The 21,707-nt window shown below is 34.0% G+C and overlaps 1 protein-coding gene and 1 long non-coding RNA gene across 6 annotated transcripts in view; both read right to left on the minus strand.

The window, feature by feature from the left end:
- LOC309662610 overlaps positions 1–21,707 on the minus strand; it is a 592,813-nt gene that overhangs the window by 361,091 nt on the left and 210,015 nt on the right. The window lies entirely within an intron of this gene.
- LNPK (lunapark, ER junction formation factor) overlaps positions 1–21,707 on the minus strand; it is a 99,336-nt gene that overhangs the window by 60,218 nt on the left and 17,411 nt on the right. For all 5 annotated transcript variants that reach the window (XR_014264762.1, XR_014264763.1, XM_082465471.1 and 2 more), the window contains exons 5-8: positions 17,380–17,438; positions 10,503–10,543; positions 3,577–3,660; positions 3,443–3,494 (exon numbers count right to left, since the gene is read on the minus strand). Coding sequence is in view for 3 of the 5 variants with exons in the window: in XM_082465471.1 (XP_082321597.1) it covers positions 3,443–3,494; positions 3,577–3,660; positions 10,503–10,543; positions 17,380–17,438 (236 nt within the window). In the remaining 2 variants the exon portion in view is untranslated. The remainder of the gene's footprint in view (positions 1–3,442; positions 3,495–3,576; positions 3,661–10,502; positions 10,544–17,379; positions 17,439–21,707) is intronic.

Here is a 21,707-nt window from a genome sequence, read left to right on the forward strand (position 1 = left end):
TGTTGGGGAGAAAGGGAGTGAGGAAGGAAGGAAGGAAGGAAGGAAGGGAGGGAGGGACTGACGGACTAACAATGGTTCAAAGCAAAGAAATAAAAATTTTAAACTCACAGAAACTCAGAACTTAAACATAAATAAAATGTATGACGAAGTTACCTATAATAACAAGATCAAATTAAACAAGGAACTAAATTATAATTCTCAAAAAGTAGAATAAAGTTGAGATACAGTTTAGAATTTTTTTTAAATAGGGAAAAAAATTCCAAATAGCAATTAATATCTACAGACCCAGAAAAGTTAGAAATACTAGAATAGTGCACCCCAGAAGAAATATTAAAAAAAAATAGGTTATAAGCTTCTTAAGGTCAAAAACCATATTACATTCATCTCTTTATTCCCCATGATGTCTACACATAAGAGTTATTTAATACATTCTTTGAAGTGAATGATTCATTCATATTATAGCTAAATGTTAATTCTCCCTAAAAGAATATCCAAAAGCAGTGCTGCAGGAATCCAAAGTAGAGAGACCAGAAATGGTTTTTCTATAGTTACAATATGACAGCAGAAGAAAAAAATTGGGGCTTCAAAAGTTTCTAAGGAAAGATAAGTTTAGATTCTTAAAGGAACTAATGTTGCCTAATATTAATAAATGCTTAAGAATGTCAATAAAGGGTATCATACATCTGTTCTTTTTTAATAAGAGAGAAAACAGATTTTTGTTAAAGTAACAGCAACAGCTTTCTGCAAAATATCACATTTTAAAAATATATTCACTAAGGTTATTCAAGAAGCACTTTTGAAAAGTTACTACCAGTCATACAAGTAAAAAGTATAGAAACCTGGCCTGCAGGCGAAAAAAATTTTATAATTACTAGTAAGAAGTACAAATTATAGAAAAATTTAAACTGATTATGAAAGTAGGTGTTACATTGCAAGTATCTATGACTAATTTTCTTTTTTTCGGCAGCAGAGCACGGCTTGTGGGATCTTACTTCTCCGACCAGGGGTTGAACTCGCACCCCCTGCAGTTGCAAGGGCAGAGTCCTAATCACTGGACCTCCAGGGAATGCTCTGCGACTAATTTATTTTAATCATATTTAAACTTTTACATAACTTTTGATAGAATTTTACATTTATCAAAAGAGCAGGCTAATATTTCTATAAACCAGAATCCTACTTATAAAAGACAACTCTCAGAATGGGAGAAAATATTTGCAAATGAAGCAACTGACAAAGGATTCATCTCCAAGATTTACAAGCAGCTCATGCAGCTCAATAACAAAAAAACAAACAACCCAATCCAAAAATGGGCAGAAGACCTAAATAGACATTTCTCCAAAGAAGATATACAGATGGCCAACAGACACATGAAAGAATGCTCAACATCATTAATCATTAGAGAAATGCAAATCAAAACTACAATGAGGTATCATCTCACACCGGTCAGAATGGCCATCATCAAAAAATCTAGAAACAATAAATGCTGGAGAGGGTGTGGAGAAAAGGGAACACTCTTGCACTGTTGCTGGGAATGTAAATTGATACAGCCACTATGGAGAACAGTATGGAGGTTCCTTCAAAAACTAAAAATAGAACTACCATATGACCCAGCAATCCCACTACTGGGCATATACCCTGAGAAAACCATAATTCAGAAAGAGTCATGTACCAAAATGTTCATTGCAGCTCTGTTTACAATAGCCAGGACATGGAAGCAACCTAAATGTCCATCATCAGATGAATGGATAAAGAAGATGTGGCACATATATACAATGGAATATTACTCAGCCATAAAAAGAAATGAAATGGAGGTATTTGTAATGAGGTGGATGGAGTTAGAGTCTGTCATACAGAGTGAAGTAAGTCAGAAAGAGAAAAACAAATACAGTATGCTAACACATATACATGGAATCTAAGGAAAAAAAAAAAAAGGTCACGAAGAACCTAGTGGCAAGACGGGAATAAAGACACAGACCTACTAGAGAATGGACTTGAGGATATGGGGAGGGGGAGGGGTGAGATGTGACAGGGTGAGAGAGTGTCATGGACATATATACACTACCAAATGTAAAATAGATAGCTAGTGGGAAGCAGCCGCATAGCACAGGGAGATCAGCTCGGTGCTTTGTGACCACCTAGAGGGGTGGGATAGGGAGGGTGGGAGGGAGGGAGATGCAAGAGGGAAGAGATATGGGAACAAAAAAGAAAAAAAAAAAAAAAGATGGGAAACAGTGGGATTCTTCCCACATACCTCTGCCAATTAGAATACCTAAAACTATTATGGCTTATTTAGTACCCATGGTCTTTGTGGATATTTATAAAAGAACTGACTTCTCGAAGCTCTAAATGTCACCCTAACTTTATAAACCAGGCTCCAATTCTGATGATTTATAAGAGTAGAAGTTAAATTTTTGTAATAGTATATTCCATATAGCAACAAAAGCCTTACAAACTACAGGCATACCTCGTTTTATTGTGCTTCATTTTATTGTACTTTGTGAATACTGAGTTTTTTCACAACATGAATTTTACAGATTGAAGGTTTACGGCAACCTGCATTGTCAGATGATGGTTAGCATTTTTTAGCAATAAAGTATTTTTTAATTAAGGTATGTACATTTTTTTAGACAGAACGCTACTACACACTTAATAGACTACTGTATAGTGTAAACATAACTTTAATACACACTGGGAAACCAAAAAGTGTGTGTGACTCACTTTATTGCGATATTCACTTTATTGGGGTGGTCTGGAACCAAACCTGCAATATCTGAGGTATGCCTGTTACTTTATTATACTCTAGAGAAGAGGACAAAAAAGGAAGCCAATGCAAACTCAAAAATATCTTTTCACGTGCCAGTCTTGGGAATACTTTATGTAACCACTTAAAATAATAACATAATAGTAATGGTTTCACTAGTAATCTGGCAATATAACCTCAAAAAGAAAGAGTTAATGTTATTATATAGCAGTAATTCAATTTTTTTTCTCATTTCTAAATTATTTTTTTCTCTTCCTAACTAAAAGTGTTACTTTAGAAGGAACTCAAGTTTGACAAAAATCTTCATTAAATTCCTCAAAAAATAAATCATAAAAATGTAAGAATTTTCATAATAGCAGATATTCCAGGAGACTCTTATTTAAAGGGGGGAAAAAAACCTTACAAAATACTGGTGAAATCACTTAAATTTCAAAAGATCAAAACTAATTATATATTTAATCTCAACAGATAATAACAACTTTACTCATCAACATATTTCTATAAAATCAAAATGAAATAAACTTATTGCCATCTATTTTAAGTCATATCCCAAATTACCAAAAACAAATTAACATAAAAGCATCCTACATCAGTTTTTCACACCTCTGTCACACTTTTGAACTCACTTGGGTAAATATGGATCTTTCCAACAGCAGCAGCAGTTTTTACAAAGTTATTTACCTTGTCCAGGTCTTGCAGTTATAGTTGCTCCAGCAGATGGCGGCTCCAACTCCTGTCAAATACAATAATGTTATTACAGTGACCTACTACAATGTGCGATTTAAAATAAAATAGTAGTGATATTACAGCCTTACCTTTGCTTTCTTTGAGTCTGGATCAAACCTTTCAAGAATTAATTTAGCCGTTTTATAAGTTTCTTTTTCCATGACTTCTTCAAGCTGCAAACAAAAATTTCCACAAGTTGTCACACTTTAAAACACACATACCCTACTTACTTTCATAAGTCCTAGTCAAAAAGTATTCAAGTACAAGGCTTAAAATAAACAGCACATAATATATCCAGATAGCATGAAAGACTGCCACATTCAAATAATTAAAATCCAGATTTTAAAATGGCTTCTAACCTCTAATATGTTACTTGTATTTAACAGCTTTACTGCAAGGAAATACCAAATATTGCTAATTGTTTACATATAATGAGGAGAATAATTACATGCACCAACTTCAATAATGGAATGTGCAAAAATCTATCAGCCATCATTATTGGAAGTTATTAGACATGACAAGCAAATGACAGGCAATTCCTCAGATTTATTTCCTCCTAGCACTTAATGCTATTAATTTAAAGAAGGTCGTTAGCCAAGAGCTTTACAAAATAAAATCTCTGTGCCAATTAACTGCTGTCAGCATCGATTTTAGATTATTTATTAGCAGAAGCAATTAGCTTGCTGCAAAATGCAGTGAAAACTCACTTAACTGGGAGAACAGCCATGCTCTCTCATGGAATTTGCTCAAATGACTTTAAAAGCTGAAGCTCCCCCTTTTTTACTTAGATTCAAACAACTTTAGAGGGAAAAAACTGAACATAATAAGAACCTAAGTAAAGATTTTACTGAGTTCTATGCTCACACTAGGGACTGTAGTTAAAGCACTTCATTATTATAGAATTTTATTTACAATGCACTCAAGTCACTTTATGGCTTAATATGTGGGTTTAATTTAAAAAGTAATCACTAGTAAAGTATCATTTTAGCAGTTACAGCCCAATATCAGAAAAAGTTTAACTTTAGTACAAGACAGTCACAGTTATGACAAATAGCTAATATATAGAATAAAAATGCTTTTGCAAAACTTGGAAGAGGACCTTTTCCTTCTCAGTGACCACTGACAGCCACTTAGATTCATTAAATGTCATGTTTATTCCAAAGGACATTTATTTTAAAATGCAAAGCAGAGAACATTTACCAAGTTAAAATACAATTTAAAATATGCTGCCACAATAGTTAATAGATTCCTCATTAAAAACTCAATATAACACTTAAGTGCTTAGATGAATGATTTATTAACCTTGGTTTAGTGAAACTAAAATATTTTTCTAATTATTTCAAAATTATGATAAATTCTCAAAACAAGCAAGTTTAAATTTCTGATGTAAAGAAAATGTTTGTAACATTACTACTTTAGGGTTGGGGAAAAACTTGGGATGGGGACAGAGAGAGGGCATGATAGAATCTATCCCCAAATCAACATAATCTACATGAAACAGCAAAGAACTGAATCCCTGATCTCTACAAATTAATTTTTGATGGTCCAGACCAGTGCTGTAACAACAGAACTACATGTAATGATGGAAGTGGTTTATATCTGCACAATAGAGTAGCTACAATGCCATATGTGATAAATGATCACTTAAAATATTGCTTGTGCAACTGAGGAACCCAACTGTAGCTACTTTTATTCCACTTTGAATAATGCAAATTTTAAAAGCTACATGGGTCTAGTGGCTACTGATTTGGACAGCACAATTCTAGAGTAAGACTATTGGTAGGTTTAAAAAGAAGATTAGATACAACTGTGATCTTTGAAACAATACATAAAACTCAAAACTAAAATGTCATTTTATTAAACGATTGCCATTCCTAGTACATCATTCAGCAAGTATTCATGTTTATGTCTATGTACATGTAAAGTATCTTAAATAAAATCATTTTAAAAAGCAAAAGGTACAAATCCATTCTCTTTTTCTTTTGCATTTACTTTGAAAAATTCTTTTTTCACATAATAGCTTAATTAACACATATATTCCTACTACATTTTAAGTGAATAATTTGTTTTATAAATAGGGAGACATCTGATCAGTGGGAAGAATACAAACTTGAAACCATGACATCAGAAAAGATCTGGGTTCAAAGCACATCTCCATTCTTAATTAGCTGTAGAAAGACTGAGCAAGTCTGTTAGCCTCAGTTTCTCCTTTTGTAGATCAGAAACATTAATACTTTCTCATAGCACTGTTACGTAATTTAAATAATGTAGGAAAGTCTATAACAGTACCTAACACAAAAATGCATAATCTTCAATGATACCTCAGTTATTCAGAGTGGATCTGAAACAAGCAGTGTTTTCAAATACCCAACACATTAATATCAGGATTCAGGAATGAGAAATTGAATTCTCAGAATTCCCTAAATTATAAATTACTCTGTATTCTTCCTAAAATTTTACATATTTCAAATAATAATGAATGACGTAACAAAGAGTGAATTGTTTTTCTGTGATATGAGTATACTAAAAGTTTCAAAGTTTTTTATTTAAAAAAGAGAATAATAGGGGCTTCCCTGGTGGTGTAGTGGTTCAGAACCCGCCTGCCAATGTAGAGGGCACGGGTTCGAGCCCTGGTCCGGGAAGATCCCACATGCCATGGAGCAACTGAGCCCACGTGCCATAACTACTGAGCCTGCGCTCTAGAGCCCGTAAGTCACAACTACTGAGCCCGCATGCTGCAACTACTGAAGCCCACGTGCCTAGAGCCCGTGCTCTGAAACAAGAGAAGCCACCGCAATGAGAAGCCTGCGCACCACAAGAGTAGCCCCTGCTCGCCGCAGCTAGAGAAAGCCAGCGTGCAGTAACGAACACCCAACACAGCAAAAAATTTAAAAATAAAATAAATTAATTAAAATTAAAGAAATAAAAATAAAAAGGAGAATAATAAACACATGGTTGCTTATTTATTATGAATCAACATTATTTTGGCAAGATTATATATTTTGAGGACATATAAAAATTATTTCTACCTGATATAGAATTTCATCATAGAGAATACTAAAAGAAGGGAACACTAACACAAAATAAATGTCAATTTTTTTAATTCTGAAAGATAATTATACAATATTTTAGTTATAACTCTCGAAATAAAATTTTAAAACACACAGCGCATTAATTGCCCTATCCAATATTCTTGATCCTTGTTTCACAACAAATATTCCAGATGTAGAAAAATGTCTTCTGTTTTGTACTGACTTTGGTCAAATTATTAAAAGCATCTTCAATTCACAGCTTTAGGGTACATGTTGCATTATTTAAACTCATGTTTTTAAAATGATGAAAATACTGTCTGCTTATCCTGATTTTGTTTTGCTGTTGAAATCAATATTGTTTTTACTAATTCAGATTTTAAATCATTTTCTGATTTCATATAGGAGTATTCTACAATAACAGTAACATCTCTCTCAGCATTTCTTCTGTTAAAGTATTTACAAAGATCTGTAGCCTACAGTGAATATTCAAACACTGGAAAACACCAGCAAATATTACTGGGTAATATAAAAATGTAACATATGAAACTTCTAGTGAGGTTAACAGCCCCACACAGAATCACATGCTAAAATTGCCAATTTAAGGACTTACTTTGCTTCCAAAATTTATTTCATGGAATATCACTCACAGGACTTTGTATAGAGTATTCTATATATATAAACTTATTAACATTTATTTGTAAGAATAAGTCACCATTAATAAGAGACAGGGCCCATAAAACAGACTTATGGCCACAAAAGCAAGACTGACTAATTAGATTGTGCCACTTCTCCTCTATGTGCTCCTGTCCTGTTGCCTGAAATGTCCACATTAACCTACAGCTCAGCATGTCAGCATTTCTTGCTCTTGCTTCCAACTGACACTAGTGGATTCTTTTGAACCAGTAACATCTGTAGTGATTGTTAAGTTCTAATTCTCAGAGAATTGTAATACTTCTTTCCCAGGTTCCCAATTTCTCAACCGATTTTCCTCAGGACTTGGAAAAATATAAATTGCCTGAGAAATGCCAGAAAGGAATTACCACATAGAATGACCTGTACTATTCTGAAAAAAGCACAGCATTTTCATGAAGCCACTTAAAGAGGTCATTTTGACTCGAGTTTTGATGGATTTTGATTTTGAACTGTTTTGATGGGATGCTCATGGATACAAAGCGATTATCTATTGAATACTGATATTTTTTAAACTAAAAGTTAAAAAAAAAAATGTGAGTGGCAAAATGTACACAACCAGACTTGGGAGGTTTTTTAGGTAACTAAAGATTAATTCCTAGCTTTATTTTAGTAAGTAAATACTTACATTAAGTTTTTAGATTTAAAACATTGTTTTAAAACATTTAAAACATTGTTTTAAAACATTTAAAACATTGTTTTAAAACATTTAAAACAATGTTTTAAAACATTTAAAACATTGTTGTCACTCATTTTCCTTTCTAAGTAATATAACTTTTTAATCAATTGATAATTCATGTTTATTGTTACAAATTACATTTTGACAAATTACAAATTACATTACAAATCTATCCAGATTAAAGAGATGCATCCCTGAGGAAACCACCTTTAATAACACATCAAGTAGTAAATACAATTTACATTCATTTTTTTAGTGCAAGAGAAGGGTTAGGAGTTGGGTAATTTTAAACTAATGGCTATTTTTCCTGCCAGCATTTTTAAAGCTATAAATGTAGAGTTAAACATCAAGGAACAAGATCAGTTTTGATTACATTTTGCTTTTGCTCAAAAGTAATGTCCCTTCTTTTTCCTCTCATTACCAGTACAATCATTAGCTAGCACTGTACTCCTTACAAATTCACCCTTAACACCTATTGTTCTAAACAAAGTATAACGCTACTACTCAAACAAAGCAGCTCTGTTAAGGGCTTGAGCAGTAAAGGCAAGGGACTAGTTCCCAACAGCAACAGTACTGAAACCAGAAACAATCAAGTCAATGCAAATTGTGTTCCCTAATTAACAAAATGAGTTAGAGCAGCCAACTTATTTTTCTTTAATCATACACTGCAAGAGAAATGCCATACTGAAGTATTCTGTAATATTGATGTCTCATGAACCATTTAGATATACAAAACTATTGAACCTTGAACTGAGTTTCCCAACTGTCAGACCTAGATGGAGCATCGTTTATGTTGTGATTCCATCAAGGGCTATTAAAGAAGTAAATAGCTTCGTTTGCCCTGTCAAAGAATTTTCTAAGTCTGCTCTGTTACTCTACTGAGAGTTCTTCACCAATCTTATGTTCTCTAAGATTCTGTTTTCTGTTCATGTGATGCCACTGACATTGAATCAGCTTCTCATCACTTAGAATTTTTTTATTTTCTTCTTTTTTTCTTTGTCCTCCTCCTTGTCTTTTCTACTTTAATCAATATTTCTCCATTTTGGTACAAGTAAGACTTGCCTCTGATCAACACTACCAGCTCTTCTTTTTTTATCACATCAGCAAACCAAACCAATCATATCACAACTTCTATATTATTGAGAACCATCAGTATTTACTCACTTTGAATTTCTGGCTGTTCCATAATGTGTAGAATGCCAGAAATATAATAAGATACAATGGAAATATTTCTACGTTTCAATTTAGGACCATCAAAAATATCAATGCAATTTTGATAAATACCTCACAGAACACTGAAGAGGCATCAAATAAAAAAGATAAGGAATCCTTTCAGAATTAAAGTTTCTTTATTTTTCAGGTACTTAAATCCCTCAGGACCAGTGTCTTTTCTTACCAATTCACAGAACAATTTTTAACATTAATCTTAACCTTCATAATTTTTATTAGTTTCATCCATAATTGTTACTTATTATGTTAGACTAAAATACATTAAATTGATTTTGCATCTGATTAAATTTCATTAAGTTTCCATATAACATGATGCTCCTATCAATTATCATTTTTATACTTCAAAAATAATTATATGAAAAAAGTATATGTAAATTCAAGCCAAACACCAAGTTCAACCCACTTATTAAAAACTATTGCAGGGCTTCCCTGGTGGCACAATGGTTAAGAATCTGCCTGCCAATACAGAGGACACGGGTTCAGGCCCTGGTCCAGGAAGATCCCACATGCTGCGGAGCATCTAGGCCCGTGAGCCAAAACTACTGAGCCCACATGCCGCATCTACTGAAGCCCGTGTGCTCTACAGCCCATGCTCCACAACGGGAGAAGCCGCCGTGATGGGAGGCCCGCACACTGCAACGAAGAGTAGCGCCCCTCCACTCGCTGCAACTACAGAAAGCCCGTGCACAGCAACAAAGACCCAACACAGCCAAAAATAATAAATAAACTTAAAACAAAAACAAAAACAAAAAAAAAAAACTATTGCATATCAACCTCTAAACATCTAGAGTCCTTACTCTCTCTTGATCCTCCTTTTTCCAACCCATCTGAAGGATGCATTTAACTGGCCCCACAACAGACACCCATGTGATCAGAACTGCTGATAGAAAATGAAAGAAACCAAAGAAAAAATACTCTCTCTTTCTCTCTCCCCAGTTTTCTTTGGTTTTTTTTTTTTTTTTTTGCATGTTAAATTTGTTTTTTACAACCAATCTTGTTGATTCTGTCTCTCCTCGCCTTATTACGTCAAGAAAATCTGAGAACTGACATATGATGTTTGGTCTTTTTTTGGCCCTAATAATAAATCTGGATACCCACCTTTTTACCACTCTGCCTCATTTAGTCCTCCAAAATGATTCATTTACTTACTTCTCAGCTTCCAATTGACATAGACACTCAGACTCTCAAAAGTTCATCTAACTACTTTTTCCTGTCCGTCATTATTAACTAGCAAAAATATTCATAACTTAGCTTCACCATTAAACTGTTATCTAAAAACATACTTGTTCCTTGGAGAGTCATTACTTACAACATATAAACATTAATTATTCAGTTCTTAATTTATTAGTTTTATATAAATTAACTTAAATAAAAGTTAACTTACTATTTTTTTCTTCTGGGATTTTAAATCATCCAATGCTTCATCTAGAAAACAAGATTTAAACCAAAACTAAATCAGATATTAAGATACTTAAGATACAAGAAAAAAAATCATGTCAAATGATATACATTAAGCAACTGCAAGAAAAGTCTCATTTTAGAATTTCTCACAGATATGTACAGACAGAAGTCATCTCAATTTTTACCCATATATATTTTATATGTTTGCTTATATTATGTATTACAAGCTCAGGAGGGGAAAAATGGACTTTATATAGAATAAAACACGTTTCCAAATTTTAAAAGATACATATTTTTTAAATGTTTTCAGAAATATTACTTTTTATTATTTCTCCTTCCTTTCAACATCCCACCCATGTTAATTTACAAAATTAAAGCCAATTCTCTTTTTATACATTGGTAATAAAAATGTTCTCTTTATTTATGAGGAAAGTACATATTTTATTAAGTTATTTGATCTTCAAGATACTGAGCACTAATAAAGAAAACCTTTGAAAATCTATAGTATTATATACCTGAGGAGGGACTTGGAAAGGAAGAGGATTCTAATTACTTTTCAAAATTAAACTTTTCCAAGATTTGCCTGTTTAGTTAGGTTGCATTGGTGGAACATAAAGAATCATTTCAAAGGATATAATTTATGAATGTCAATATCTGCTTTACAAATTTATTTTAGGTTTCTAGTTTTTCTCTAGAAATACTGAACTAGTATAAGAATACTAGTCCAGCTGGAAAGAAGACTTACAACTTGATTTAAACATTTTACCAAATAGAATTTAAATAATTGTTCTTAATGTTTAATTAAATTTACAAATAAAATTATTGCCTTTTCATTGAAGTTCTGGAGTAGCAAACATCTGAATACCCAATTCAAATAATACTATTTATGTAAAAATCCAAAGAAATACAAACTTATGAAAAGATGATTTTACTATATATTTTTTTCAAAGTGTTCTAGCAGACTTATTACTGAAAGGGGAAAAAAACTGCTGACATCTTTAAAGAGAATAGTCATCTTTAGTTAGATAAGACCAAGCCAAATATCTAAACTTTAGTGCAGAGATCAGCAAACTTTTTCTATAAAGGGCCAGACAGTAAATATTTTAGGCTTTATGGGCCAAAAGGCAAAGTTAGGTGAGCACTTTTAAAGGAGTAAACAAATTTCCACAAAACTTTCATTGACATAATACAAATATAATAATAATTGAGTTCAATTTTTTGTAACATAGGTCTACCAATGAAAAGAATGGAATCTGGGGGGGTAGGTGGGGGGTAACATTTCACTTAATTGAGATTCAAAATTAGTGTCCCCCATCCTCAAAATTGATCACAAATGTCAATCTGTTAGTTTATCTGTAATGAGATTTCACACATTTTATTTTTGAAAAATTTTTTTCACACAGATAGGTGCTGCTAAATATTGAAATCAATCCACAATCACATGATTTTAATTGAGCATATTCATTGTGTGAAAGGCATTTATAAAATTCTTTAGATTCTTCTCTTGATATCTGCCTTTTATCATGTCATTGCAAATTAATCACTTCCAGTAAAATGGATTTTCAAATACGGAAATTTCCTTTGTACTTGCATGAGGTCTGAAAAACACTGCTGGAATCGCAGTTTGAGCTCAGATAATGTTATCTGCTGCAAATCTGCGTGGGAATGGAGATCTTGTTTCTTAACTTTTTATAGCACTTTTTAAAAAATTACCTTTCGTCATTAAATTATTTGCTTTTCTAAATCACTTTATAGCAGTATAGGTTTCACATATAAGGACTGTTTTGCCTTGTACTCTTAGATTGAATTCATTAAGAACCATTATCATGTCTGCAGCAAAATCTAATTTCCAAAGCCAGTTCATTCTTAATGGTTGAAGGTGGTTCTTCTCATTCAGAAACATTTTAGTCTTGGCTCTGAGCTCAAAACATCACAATAAAACTTTACTACTACTACTAATCCATCCAACTGCTTGTATTTCTGATAAAAGTTCACATAACTGATGATGATTAAGTCCATGAGAGCAAATGAAGTTCCCCATTGACAATACTCGTTCAGTAACACATGACAGGTTCAAATATGCTCTGCAAGTACCTGCTGTTGAATAACACAGTGGATAACCACAGAATTTAAACACCTTACAGTTTCATGAGCTTTGTAAATTAATCCACTAAGCCTCTTTCTGCTTCACACATATTTTTACCACCAATAGTTGTAAATACATCTCAGTAGATTCCACTTCAGGTTGTACTAAATTAGTGTTTTTTCAACTTCTTTAAAAATATTCTCTCCCAGAGTGTTCTACACAGACTGTTCACAGAGGCTAATTCTTTAGTCAGTTCAAGTTCAGTATTGACTCCTGAAATAAATTACAATTGAGCTGTATCAGTAACATCTGTCAACTCATCAAGAGTCAATGACAGGGAATTCCCTGGCACTCCAGCGGTTAGGACTTGGCACTTTCACTGTGGTGGCCCGTGTTCAATCCCTGGTCAGGGAACTAAGATCCTGCAAGCCTCGCAGCATGGCCAAAAAACAAAAAAAAAAGAGCCAATGACAATCACTTGAAATAATTTTTTTTAAATGATCTTGCTTTTAAATTAACTATGTTGCTTCCAGTGTTCTTAATTCTTCAAGCAATTGTTCTTGCTAAAAAGGCTACTAGCCAAGCAAGTATTTTCTCTAAACACATTTTTTCAGCTGCTGCAATTACACAGTTTAATTAACTCACCATTGGTAAATAGCTTTCTTTGCTTCACAAATAAGCGACTCATAAACTTACTTTTAAGTTCCATTTTCACTTCTTATTTTTATGAAGAAATTCTGCTATGATGAGATATTCCATTTTAAATGTTCTAATTTTTCTAACATTGCTTTTCTGTGCATTGGGAGTATCATGATGAGTACTTAGCATGATAGTCAATGTATATGTGTATTCTTTTAGTACATTTATAATGGCATTGCATAATAAGCACAATGCTTTGTGTTTTGATAATAAAATAGTCCATAATCCATTGTGCCTTAAGAGTGTAACATTCAAAGTCCAATTTTCTCTTCTTGTTTTTACATAATGAGTGTACACTGGTAATAATAAATAAAATAGTCGCAATACAGCAATATACATGGCACATGAAATGCTGTCAAGTTATAACAGTGTCACTGTGATTTGTTGTGCATCCTACAATAGGCTGAAATGTTGAGAGTACCATACAGTCTGTCACAACTACTCAATTCTGCCATCATTGAATGAAAGCAGCTACAGATAAGATAAATGAATGGATGTGGCTGTGTTCCAATAAAACAGAAATTTGAACTTCATTCAAATTTAACATGTCACAAAATATTACTCTTTGAATTTTTTCAATAATTTAAAAATGTAAAAACCATTCTTAGATCATGAGCTGTACAAGGTGGTGGGCAGGACTTGGCTCACAGGCTGTAGTTTGCCAATCCTTGCTCGAATCTATACTAGGTCCAACTTGTAAAACAAAGGAAATACAACTAACAGAGAACAAGAAGCAAGACATGATCAGTAGCTTCAGACTTAAAAAAAAAAAAAAAATATATATATATATATATATACACACACACATATATGTACATATGGTACCTAACTTTATGCTAAAAAGAAGTGTAAGACTGCAAGACAGTCTCTTATGAAGAGATTTTATCTACGTGCAATACCTACGCAAATGAATTTGTACAATTTTTTTAAATGAAAGGATCTGTGAAATAAAATTTTAAAGCAAAAAACTCCTTTATATAATAAGCATGTCCTAATGTGCCTACTTGCAAGTCAAAATATTCACACATTTTCCTTAGAGAAGTGTTTCCAAGGGCTCTTTTAAAATAAATTTTCTTATATATTTTCACTATTTTGTTAGTTCCATGAGGTCAGAGATCATATTTGTTTCTTCTTGTCTTTCCGGCATCTACTATATTGCTAAATATCACTGGAAACAATGCCATAAGCTTAATTTCTCTAATCTGATTAAAAGTATCAATATTTTTTAAAACCACAGCAAACATCATACTTAATGGTAAAAATTAAAAGCTTTTCCACCAAAATCAGGTGCTAGACAAAGATACCTGCTATTCCCACTTCAACTCAATATTATACTGGGTCCTAACCCATTAAACAAGGCAAGAAAAATTTTAAAGGCAAGAAAAATAAAAATAGGAATTGGAAAAGAAAAATCAGTACCATCAGCCCACATGTACATAACACTTTACAATTTTTATATGCTTTCACACACAATATTATCAGTTAAAACTCATAACAGTCTTGCCAAAACAAATATTTGTTTCTAGTTTATAAACTAGCAAACTGAGGTTCAGAGGACTTAAACTTATTTGTAGGACAAAAAGATGGCTAGTGTGGCTGGAGCAAAGGTGAAAAAAGGAGAGTGGAAAGAGATGAAGTTAGAGAAATAGACATAAGCCAGAAAGTTGGGGTTAAGGTCAGATTTTACTCTGGTTGCAATGGGAAACCACTAGAAGAATTTAAGTAGGAGAGATACAAGATCTGATTTATACCTTAAAAATGGACTAGTTAGGAAACCACTGCAATAGTGCCAGCAACAGATGATGGTGACCTGAATTAGAATTGTAGTAGTAGTAAAGAAAGTTAGAAGTGGTCATATTCAAGATAATTTTGGAGGTAAAAATGAGAGAACTTTGAAGGGGAGGGAGAAATGCATTGTAAATTAAAGGGAATATGGAGTCAGGATGGGATTTTTCCCCCAGATGATTGTATTGAGACAGGATTACATGCCAAATAGGGACAAGCCAATACAAATAGATAATGCAAAAGAGATGCAGGTAGGGATAACTATAAGAGCAAAGTTCATGAGATGGTCAGAGTATCTAGAATCCAGAGCATAAATGAAAGGCTTAGCCAGAGATGGGATCAAGGTCGGTCTTCCAAATTACCATGATGGATGACAGCATACTGAGTAACAGATGGGGCTAACTTTATGTTTTTGGTGGTGGAGATAGCGCTCACCTGTTTATATCTATTTTCTTCATGAAGTGAGACTATCAGGTGAGAGTGGCCAGGTAGGTTTTGTGAAGTTTTGTTTATTTGTGGCTTCTGAATTTTTATTTGGTTGGTTGGTTTTATTTTGGTTTGGTTTGGTTTTGGTTTTGGGGTTTTGGTATGGTGGTGGGTATTAGTGATTTGAGGAGAAATACAGTGTCAAATAATACTCTCAAAGAGAAAAAAGTAAATTTACTAGGGAACTATAATAGGATTGTGTAGCAGTGTTGAGTGTACATTTGATATTTGCAATCATAGATTTAAAGTGAGTCTAGTCAGCATGTTGTATGATTTTCCTCTAACAAATTCAGCTTTCCTGATGCAGACATAGACTAAGCATATAAATGTTTTTAACCAGGATATGGTTTTTGCCAGTCACAGATTAAGCATATAACTGTATTTAAAGAAGGTATGGTTTGCCAGACAAGTAGAATGGGAAAGAGAGGCAAAGGAGTCAAGGGTGTCTAAAAGGGATGGTCATTGGTCTAGATCACAGAACCTTAACTGGGTCAAAGATAAGTCATACATGAGGAGGGCAGTTTGAAAGTTATGTATCTGCGTGAACCTTGTTTGGATCCTGAGTCAAACAAAATATTTTTTAAAGCAAATGACATTTGTAAGATAACTGGAAATTTATTATTTTTATGTTTAATATTTTATATTTTTAGGAATTCTTTTTTAAGTATAATAATGTACATTGTTTACATTTTTTTTTTTTAAAGAAAACACTTTTAATCTTACAGTTCAGTACCTTGAAACGTACAGTAGGACAGTACAACAGCTGGCATACAGGGGCTGGCATCGAGTGAACAGGCAAGAAGAGTTATTAACTGGAGGAGGGAGAGGAGGTGGGAGATGGTAGAGCTGAAGGATCGTCAGCAATTGGAGACAGAGGGCAAGCTGCAATTTCACCCACGCCTGATGTTGATGGCACAGGTTCTGGTTCCCTGCATTGTGGAGGCTGGAAGTCCAAGATCAAGGTGCTGGCAGGCAGGGCTGGTTCCTAGTGACATCTCCCTCCTTGCCTTGCTGACAGATGGCTGCCTTCTTGCTGTGTTCTCACATGGCCTCTCTTCTGTTCTTTGTTTACATATTTTTTAAGTACATTATGGATAGATATATCTGGGATATACTTCAAAATAACAGAGATGGAGAAGTGGGTGGGGGTAAAAATGAAATAAGATTGACCAGGAGTTGATGATTGTTTAGGTTGTGTGATAGGTAATATGAGTGTTCATTATACTATTCAGTCTATTTTTGTATATGCTTGAAATATTCTATAATGAAAAGTTAAAACAAGAAAAAAAATCACATGTAAAGTTCATTTAAAATGAAATTTGCATACCTTGGGTTAATTATAACTCATAGTTTTAAGACCTGAATATCTTTAAAATCTGCACATATACAGAATACAGGAAAATTGTCATAATTTACATACTTCAATAAAAACAAAAGCCTAGGGGTTGTGAGCCTGAAGAGAATGATGCAATTAATAGAATAAATCAAAAGATGTTTAACTATATTTTACTCCATAATAACATGTTTTCTATAAAGATAATTTAATAAATATAATTTCTCTTCATTTAAAGAAATGAATTGTTTTGTGTATTGTGTAAAAAAAATTCTAAATGGACAAGACAGAAATAACACAACTGAAAAACAGAACCAGTTTGATCATTCATAACCTTTCTTATACTTTACAGTAAACAGCTCTTCAATATTTACCACGTTGTCATTTCAATATACCATTTCAATTACAAACCAATGCACCATAAGATGGATTTTTTTAATGTATTTATAAAAACTTCGAAATTAAACTTACTATTTCTTTCTGTTCTCTTGGAAAAGAAGAAAATAAGCACCGTTCTTATGCTCCAGATGCTATAGAACAAGCAAAATTCAGAAACAAAAACCATCATTAGGATACATGAATTAGAAGCCACATAAAATGAAAACAAACACACATTTCCAATTAGAGTTAGAGACATTGTATCCCTTTGTATTTTGAAAATCAAAAAGCACTCCTTTCTTTCAGAAGCCACCAGAAGTCTACCTGTGCTTTCAAAGGAGGAGTTCTCAATCTAAAATCCATGGACCTCCTGAGGGTCCCTCCAAATTGTGAAATTGCCTTTGTCTGCATAAGTGCATTTCTCTGGAGAGACCATTACCCTCATCATTCTCAAAGGAGTCTATGAATCCTCCAAAAGATTAAGAACAAATTATAAAATCCCTTCTTACTAGGTAAGCATCAACTCTAAAACTTTATCTATTCCCATACGTTAGGGAAAAACAATTTTACAAATCCAAACCATTATACAAATGTAAGTTGCTACTCCTTCCCTGTTATTTAATATTAGAGGGATCTTCTCTACTAAATAGGATAAGCTATCTGGAGAAAAAATAAAATCTTACCATCAAGTAAATAACTGATAAGTAAATTTAGCTAAACATCGCCTTTCAAAGATTTTATGAAGGTAATTCTTTAGGCCTTGCATTAGTAAGTCATCAAATGATACTAAAAGAATTAAAAGAAAATCAAAGAATGATCCTAATCACAAACTTGTCCAGGTCATCTCTTAAATTCAATGTAAATAAAACAAAATTCCCTTCTCCCTAGAATATGGCCGAATAAGTATACAAACATTATCCATCATTTTATAAAAGAAATACATTGTATCTAAATGCAAATTCAGATAATAGGTATGAAAATTAGTTCTTCACTCTGAAATATATCATTGCTATTCTTAGGAATTAGCCTGCAAGGTCATCACCAGTGAACGCTGTCTCCTGGTATGCATAACTTTGTGTAGTCCTCTCTCACCAATGTTGGTCTGTGTGACCAACAGCATGTCACTTCAAGATTAGGTTATAAAAATACGCAGTTTCCATCTCAGGCCTCTTCTTCCGCTTGCTTTCTTTCTCTCTCTTGGATTACTCGCTCTGAGACAAGTCAGCTGCTTTGACATGAGGACATTCAGGGAACTCTATAGAAAAGCCCATTTGGTGAGGAACAGAGGTCTCTGGCAAACAGCCAGTGAGGAGCTGAAGCCTGCCAACAACTGCACGTGTGAGCTTAGAAGTAAATTCTCCAGCCTTAGGTAAGCCTTGAGATGACTATAGGCCCAGCCAATAGCTTAACTGCAATTTATATATGAAAAAAGACCCTGGGCCAGAACCATCAGCTAAGCTGCTCCCATATTCTATCCCTGAAGAACTGTGAGAGAGAATAAACATTTGTTGTTTTAAGCTACTAAGCTCTGGGGCAACTTGTTACATAGCAATAGATAACTTGTACATGTTTTGGGGGTTGTTTGTTTGTTTGTTTATTTATGGCTACGTTGGGTCTTTGTTGCTGCATGCGGGCTTTCTCTAGTTGCAGTGAGCGGGGGCTACTCTTTGTTGTGGTGCATGGGCTTCTCATTGCGGTGGCTTCTCTTGCTGTGGAGCACAGGCTCTAGGCACACGGGCTTCAGTAGTTGTGGTGCGTTGGCTCAGTAGTTATGGCTCGTGGGTTCTAGAGTGCAGGCTCAGTAGTTGTGGCGCACGGGCTTAGTTGCTCCTTGGCACGTGGGATCTTCCCGGACCAGGGCTCCAACCCGTGTCCCCTGCATTGGCAGGCGGATTCTTAACCATTGCGCCACCAGGGAAGCCCCTACATGTTTTTTACATGGTGATGATTTATTTTTATGATATGAAAACACCAAAATAACCAGTACCAGATTCCTACATGGTACTTGGACAACTATCTAAGCACTAAAAAAAAGACACTGGGCATTGTCCTTATCAAGGGAAGGGAGATGAGAAAAGAGGTTAAACATACAGCTCACAACCCTCAATGATCCTACAACAGTAGAAAAGTCCCATAATATTTCCCCATTGCAAACCCCCTGAAACAGTGGCAAGCTGAGAGAGATGATTTAGGAAAAAAAGTATAGGGAAAGAAAACTGAGAACACAAGAGAAGGAGTTGCAGAGATAATGACTAAAATTCTGAAGGAAATCAGTAAATTTTCTTAAATGGTAGATTTTTTTAAAGCATGTATAATTTTCAAAGTATAAAAACTACAAGAATGGAAATATACTCCCTTACTTCACAATAAAACTCACTAATTTCCCTTTGTGGACAACAAATTCTTCTTTTGGTTTTTATCAGAACTACTGGTGGAGAAAATGAGCTATCAAATAATACACATTTCTAAGTGTCAAGCCTTCAAGCCTTGAAAAGGTAGACTATAATAGAGTTAGTTATTCCTTAAGGCTAAATTAAATGAAATTCTTTTACATAATTCTTTAAAATAAAATTTAGGAAAAGAATTAAAGTACTTCAGGAATATGTGTTCTACTTATCCCAACAAAGATGTTGCTCTCCCAATAATTAAATATAATTTATGAAAATACAGCAACATGTTTTGTGAAGATATTAAAGATATTACTATTGACTCCTACTTTGAGAATAGTGGCTTAATCTCCATTTCTCCCTTCTCTTCTTAGAAATCATCCAAACAGCAAGGAGACAAAAACAAAAACACAAATTCCTTTTCTGATAAAATTAAGATAAGCTAAAACTCAACCCTCAAAATATGTGGAAGTGTTCCCCAAAACAGTGGAGCTCATGCAGAGGCTCAAAAGAGTAAAAGCAGAGAAGGAAAACTGCTTATCTCACTAAAAGGTAGGAAGATAAACTTCTCAAAGTGTAAAGCCTAAAACTCATGTTTATTACACTGAGAATAAGATACACATGCTACAGGCAGAAACTCCTAAGTTTGGTTCCAACAATGAAACAGAAAAGGCAGGGCTTAAAGAGAAATCACTCAGAAATGCCCTATTTACAAAGAATATTCTGTTTCTATGGCAGCAGGGGAGAAAAGTTTTGTACTATGAAAAATTTTATACACAGTTGCCTAACCCTATTGGCTGGAAAAGGATAAAAGCTGAACAAACTAACACACTAAATCCTGGATCGTAAGGAAAATTCTAGATAGCCTAAATGTAGGAAGACTTGCCTCTATACTCTCACATAAACCTCTTACAAATAACTGGGCCAAAGCGAACATACCACATAGCTAGAGATTTTCTATTTAAGGTATAAAAACCAAAAGCAAAATAGAAAATTAGTTTCAAAACTTAGACCAACATCTTTCATCTCAATGAATGTAAATGAGCTAAACTCACTAGAGCAAAAGAAAAAGACTTTCAGACTGGATCATAAAATAAAAACCAACCCTATAATGTAAACTGACACCTAAAACTGTTTTTGAAGGTTGAAAATAAAACAATGGGCAAAAAATATAGTAGGCAAATACACACAAAATAAGGGTTGTGATCTTAACATGCCACAAGACTGAATTCAAGACTACATCCCCACCAAAAAAAGCTTTAAACTAGAAAAAGAAGGTCATTTTATAGTATTATAAAGGATGCAGTTTCTTTCCAACAAATAGAGCTGGAGCAACTGCACATCCACAGGCAGAAGAAAGAAAGAAAGAGAGGCAGAGAGGGAGGGAGGGAGAGAGAGAGAGGGAGGGAGGGAGGGAGGAAGGAAGGATGGATCTCAGTGTGAATCTCACATCTTATATAAAAAATTGGCTCAGGGCTTCCCTGGTGGCGCAGTGGTAGAGAATCTGCCTGCTAATGCAGGGGACATGGGTTCGAGCCCTGGTCCGGGAAGATCCCACATGCCGCGGAGCAACTAGGCCCGTGAGCCACAACTGCTGAGCCTGCGCATCTGGAGCCTGTGCTCCGCAACAAGAGAGGCCGCGATAGTGAGAGGCCCGCGCATCGCGATGAAGAGTGGCCCCCGCTTGCCGCAACTAGAGAAAGCCCTCGCACAGAAACGAAGACCCAACACAGTCAAAAATAAATAAATAAAAATTAAAAAAAAAAAATTGGCTCAAAATGGCTTATGAACTTAAATGTAAAATGTTAGAAGGAAAAAAGCATAGCAAAAAAACAAAGAAAATCTTCAGGACCTATAGATACAGAGGGGTTCTTAACAACAAAAGCACAATCCATAAAAGGAAAATTTTAAATAATAAATTTGGCTCTGTGAAAAACCCTGTATAAGGATGAAAAAACAAATTACAGACTGAAAAAAAATATCTGCAAACCATATATCCAGCAAAGAACTTGTATTTACAATATATAAAGAACT

Source organism: Balaenoptera physalus, assembly GCF_965194825.1.
Source record: "Balaenoptera physalus genome assembly, chromosome: 6".
Classification (NCBI taxonomy): domain Eukaryota; kingdom Metazoa; phylum Chordata; class Mammalia; order Artiodactyla; family Balaenopteridae; genus Balaenoptera; species Balaenoptera physalus.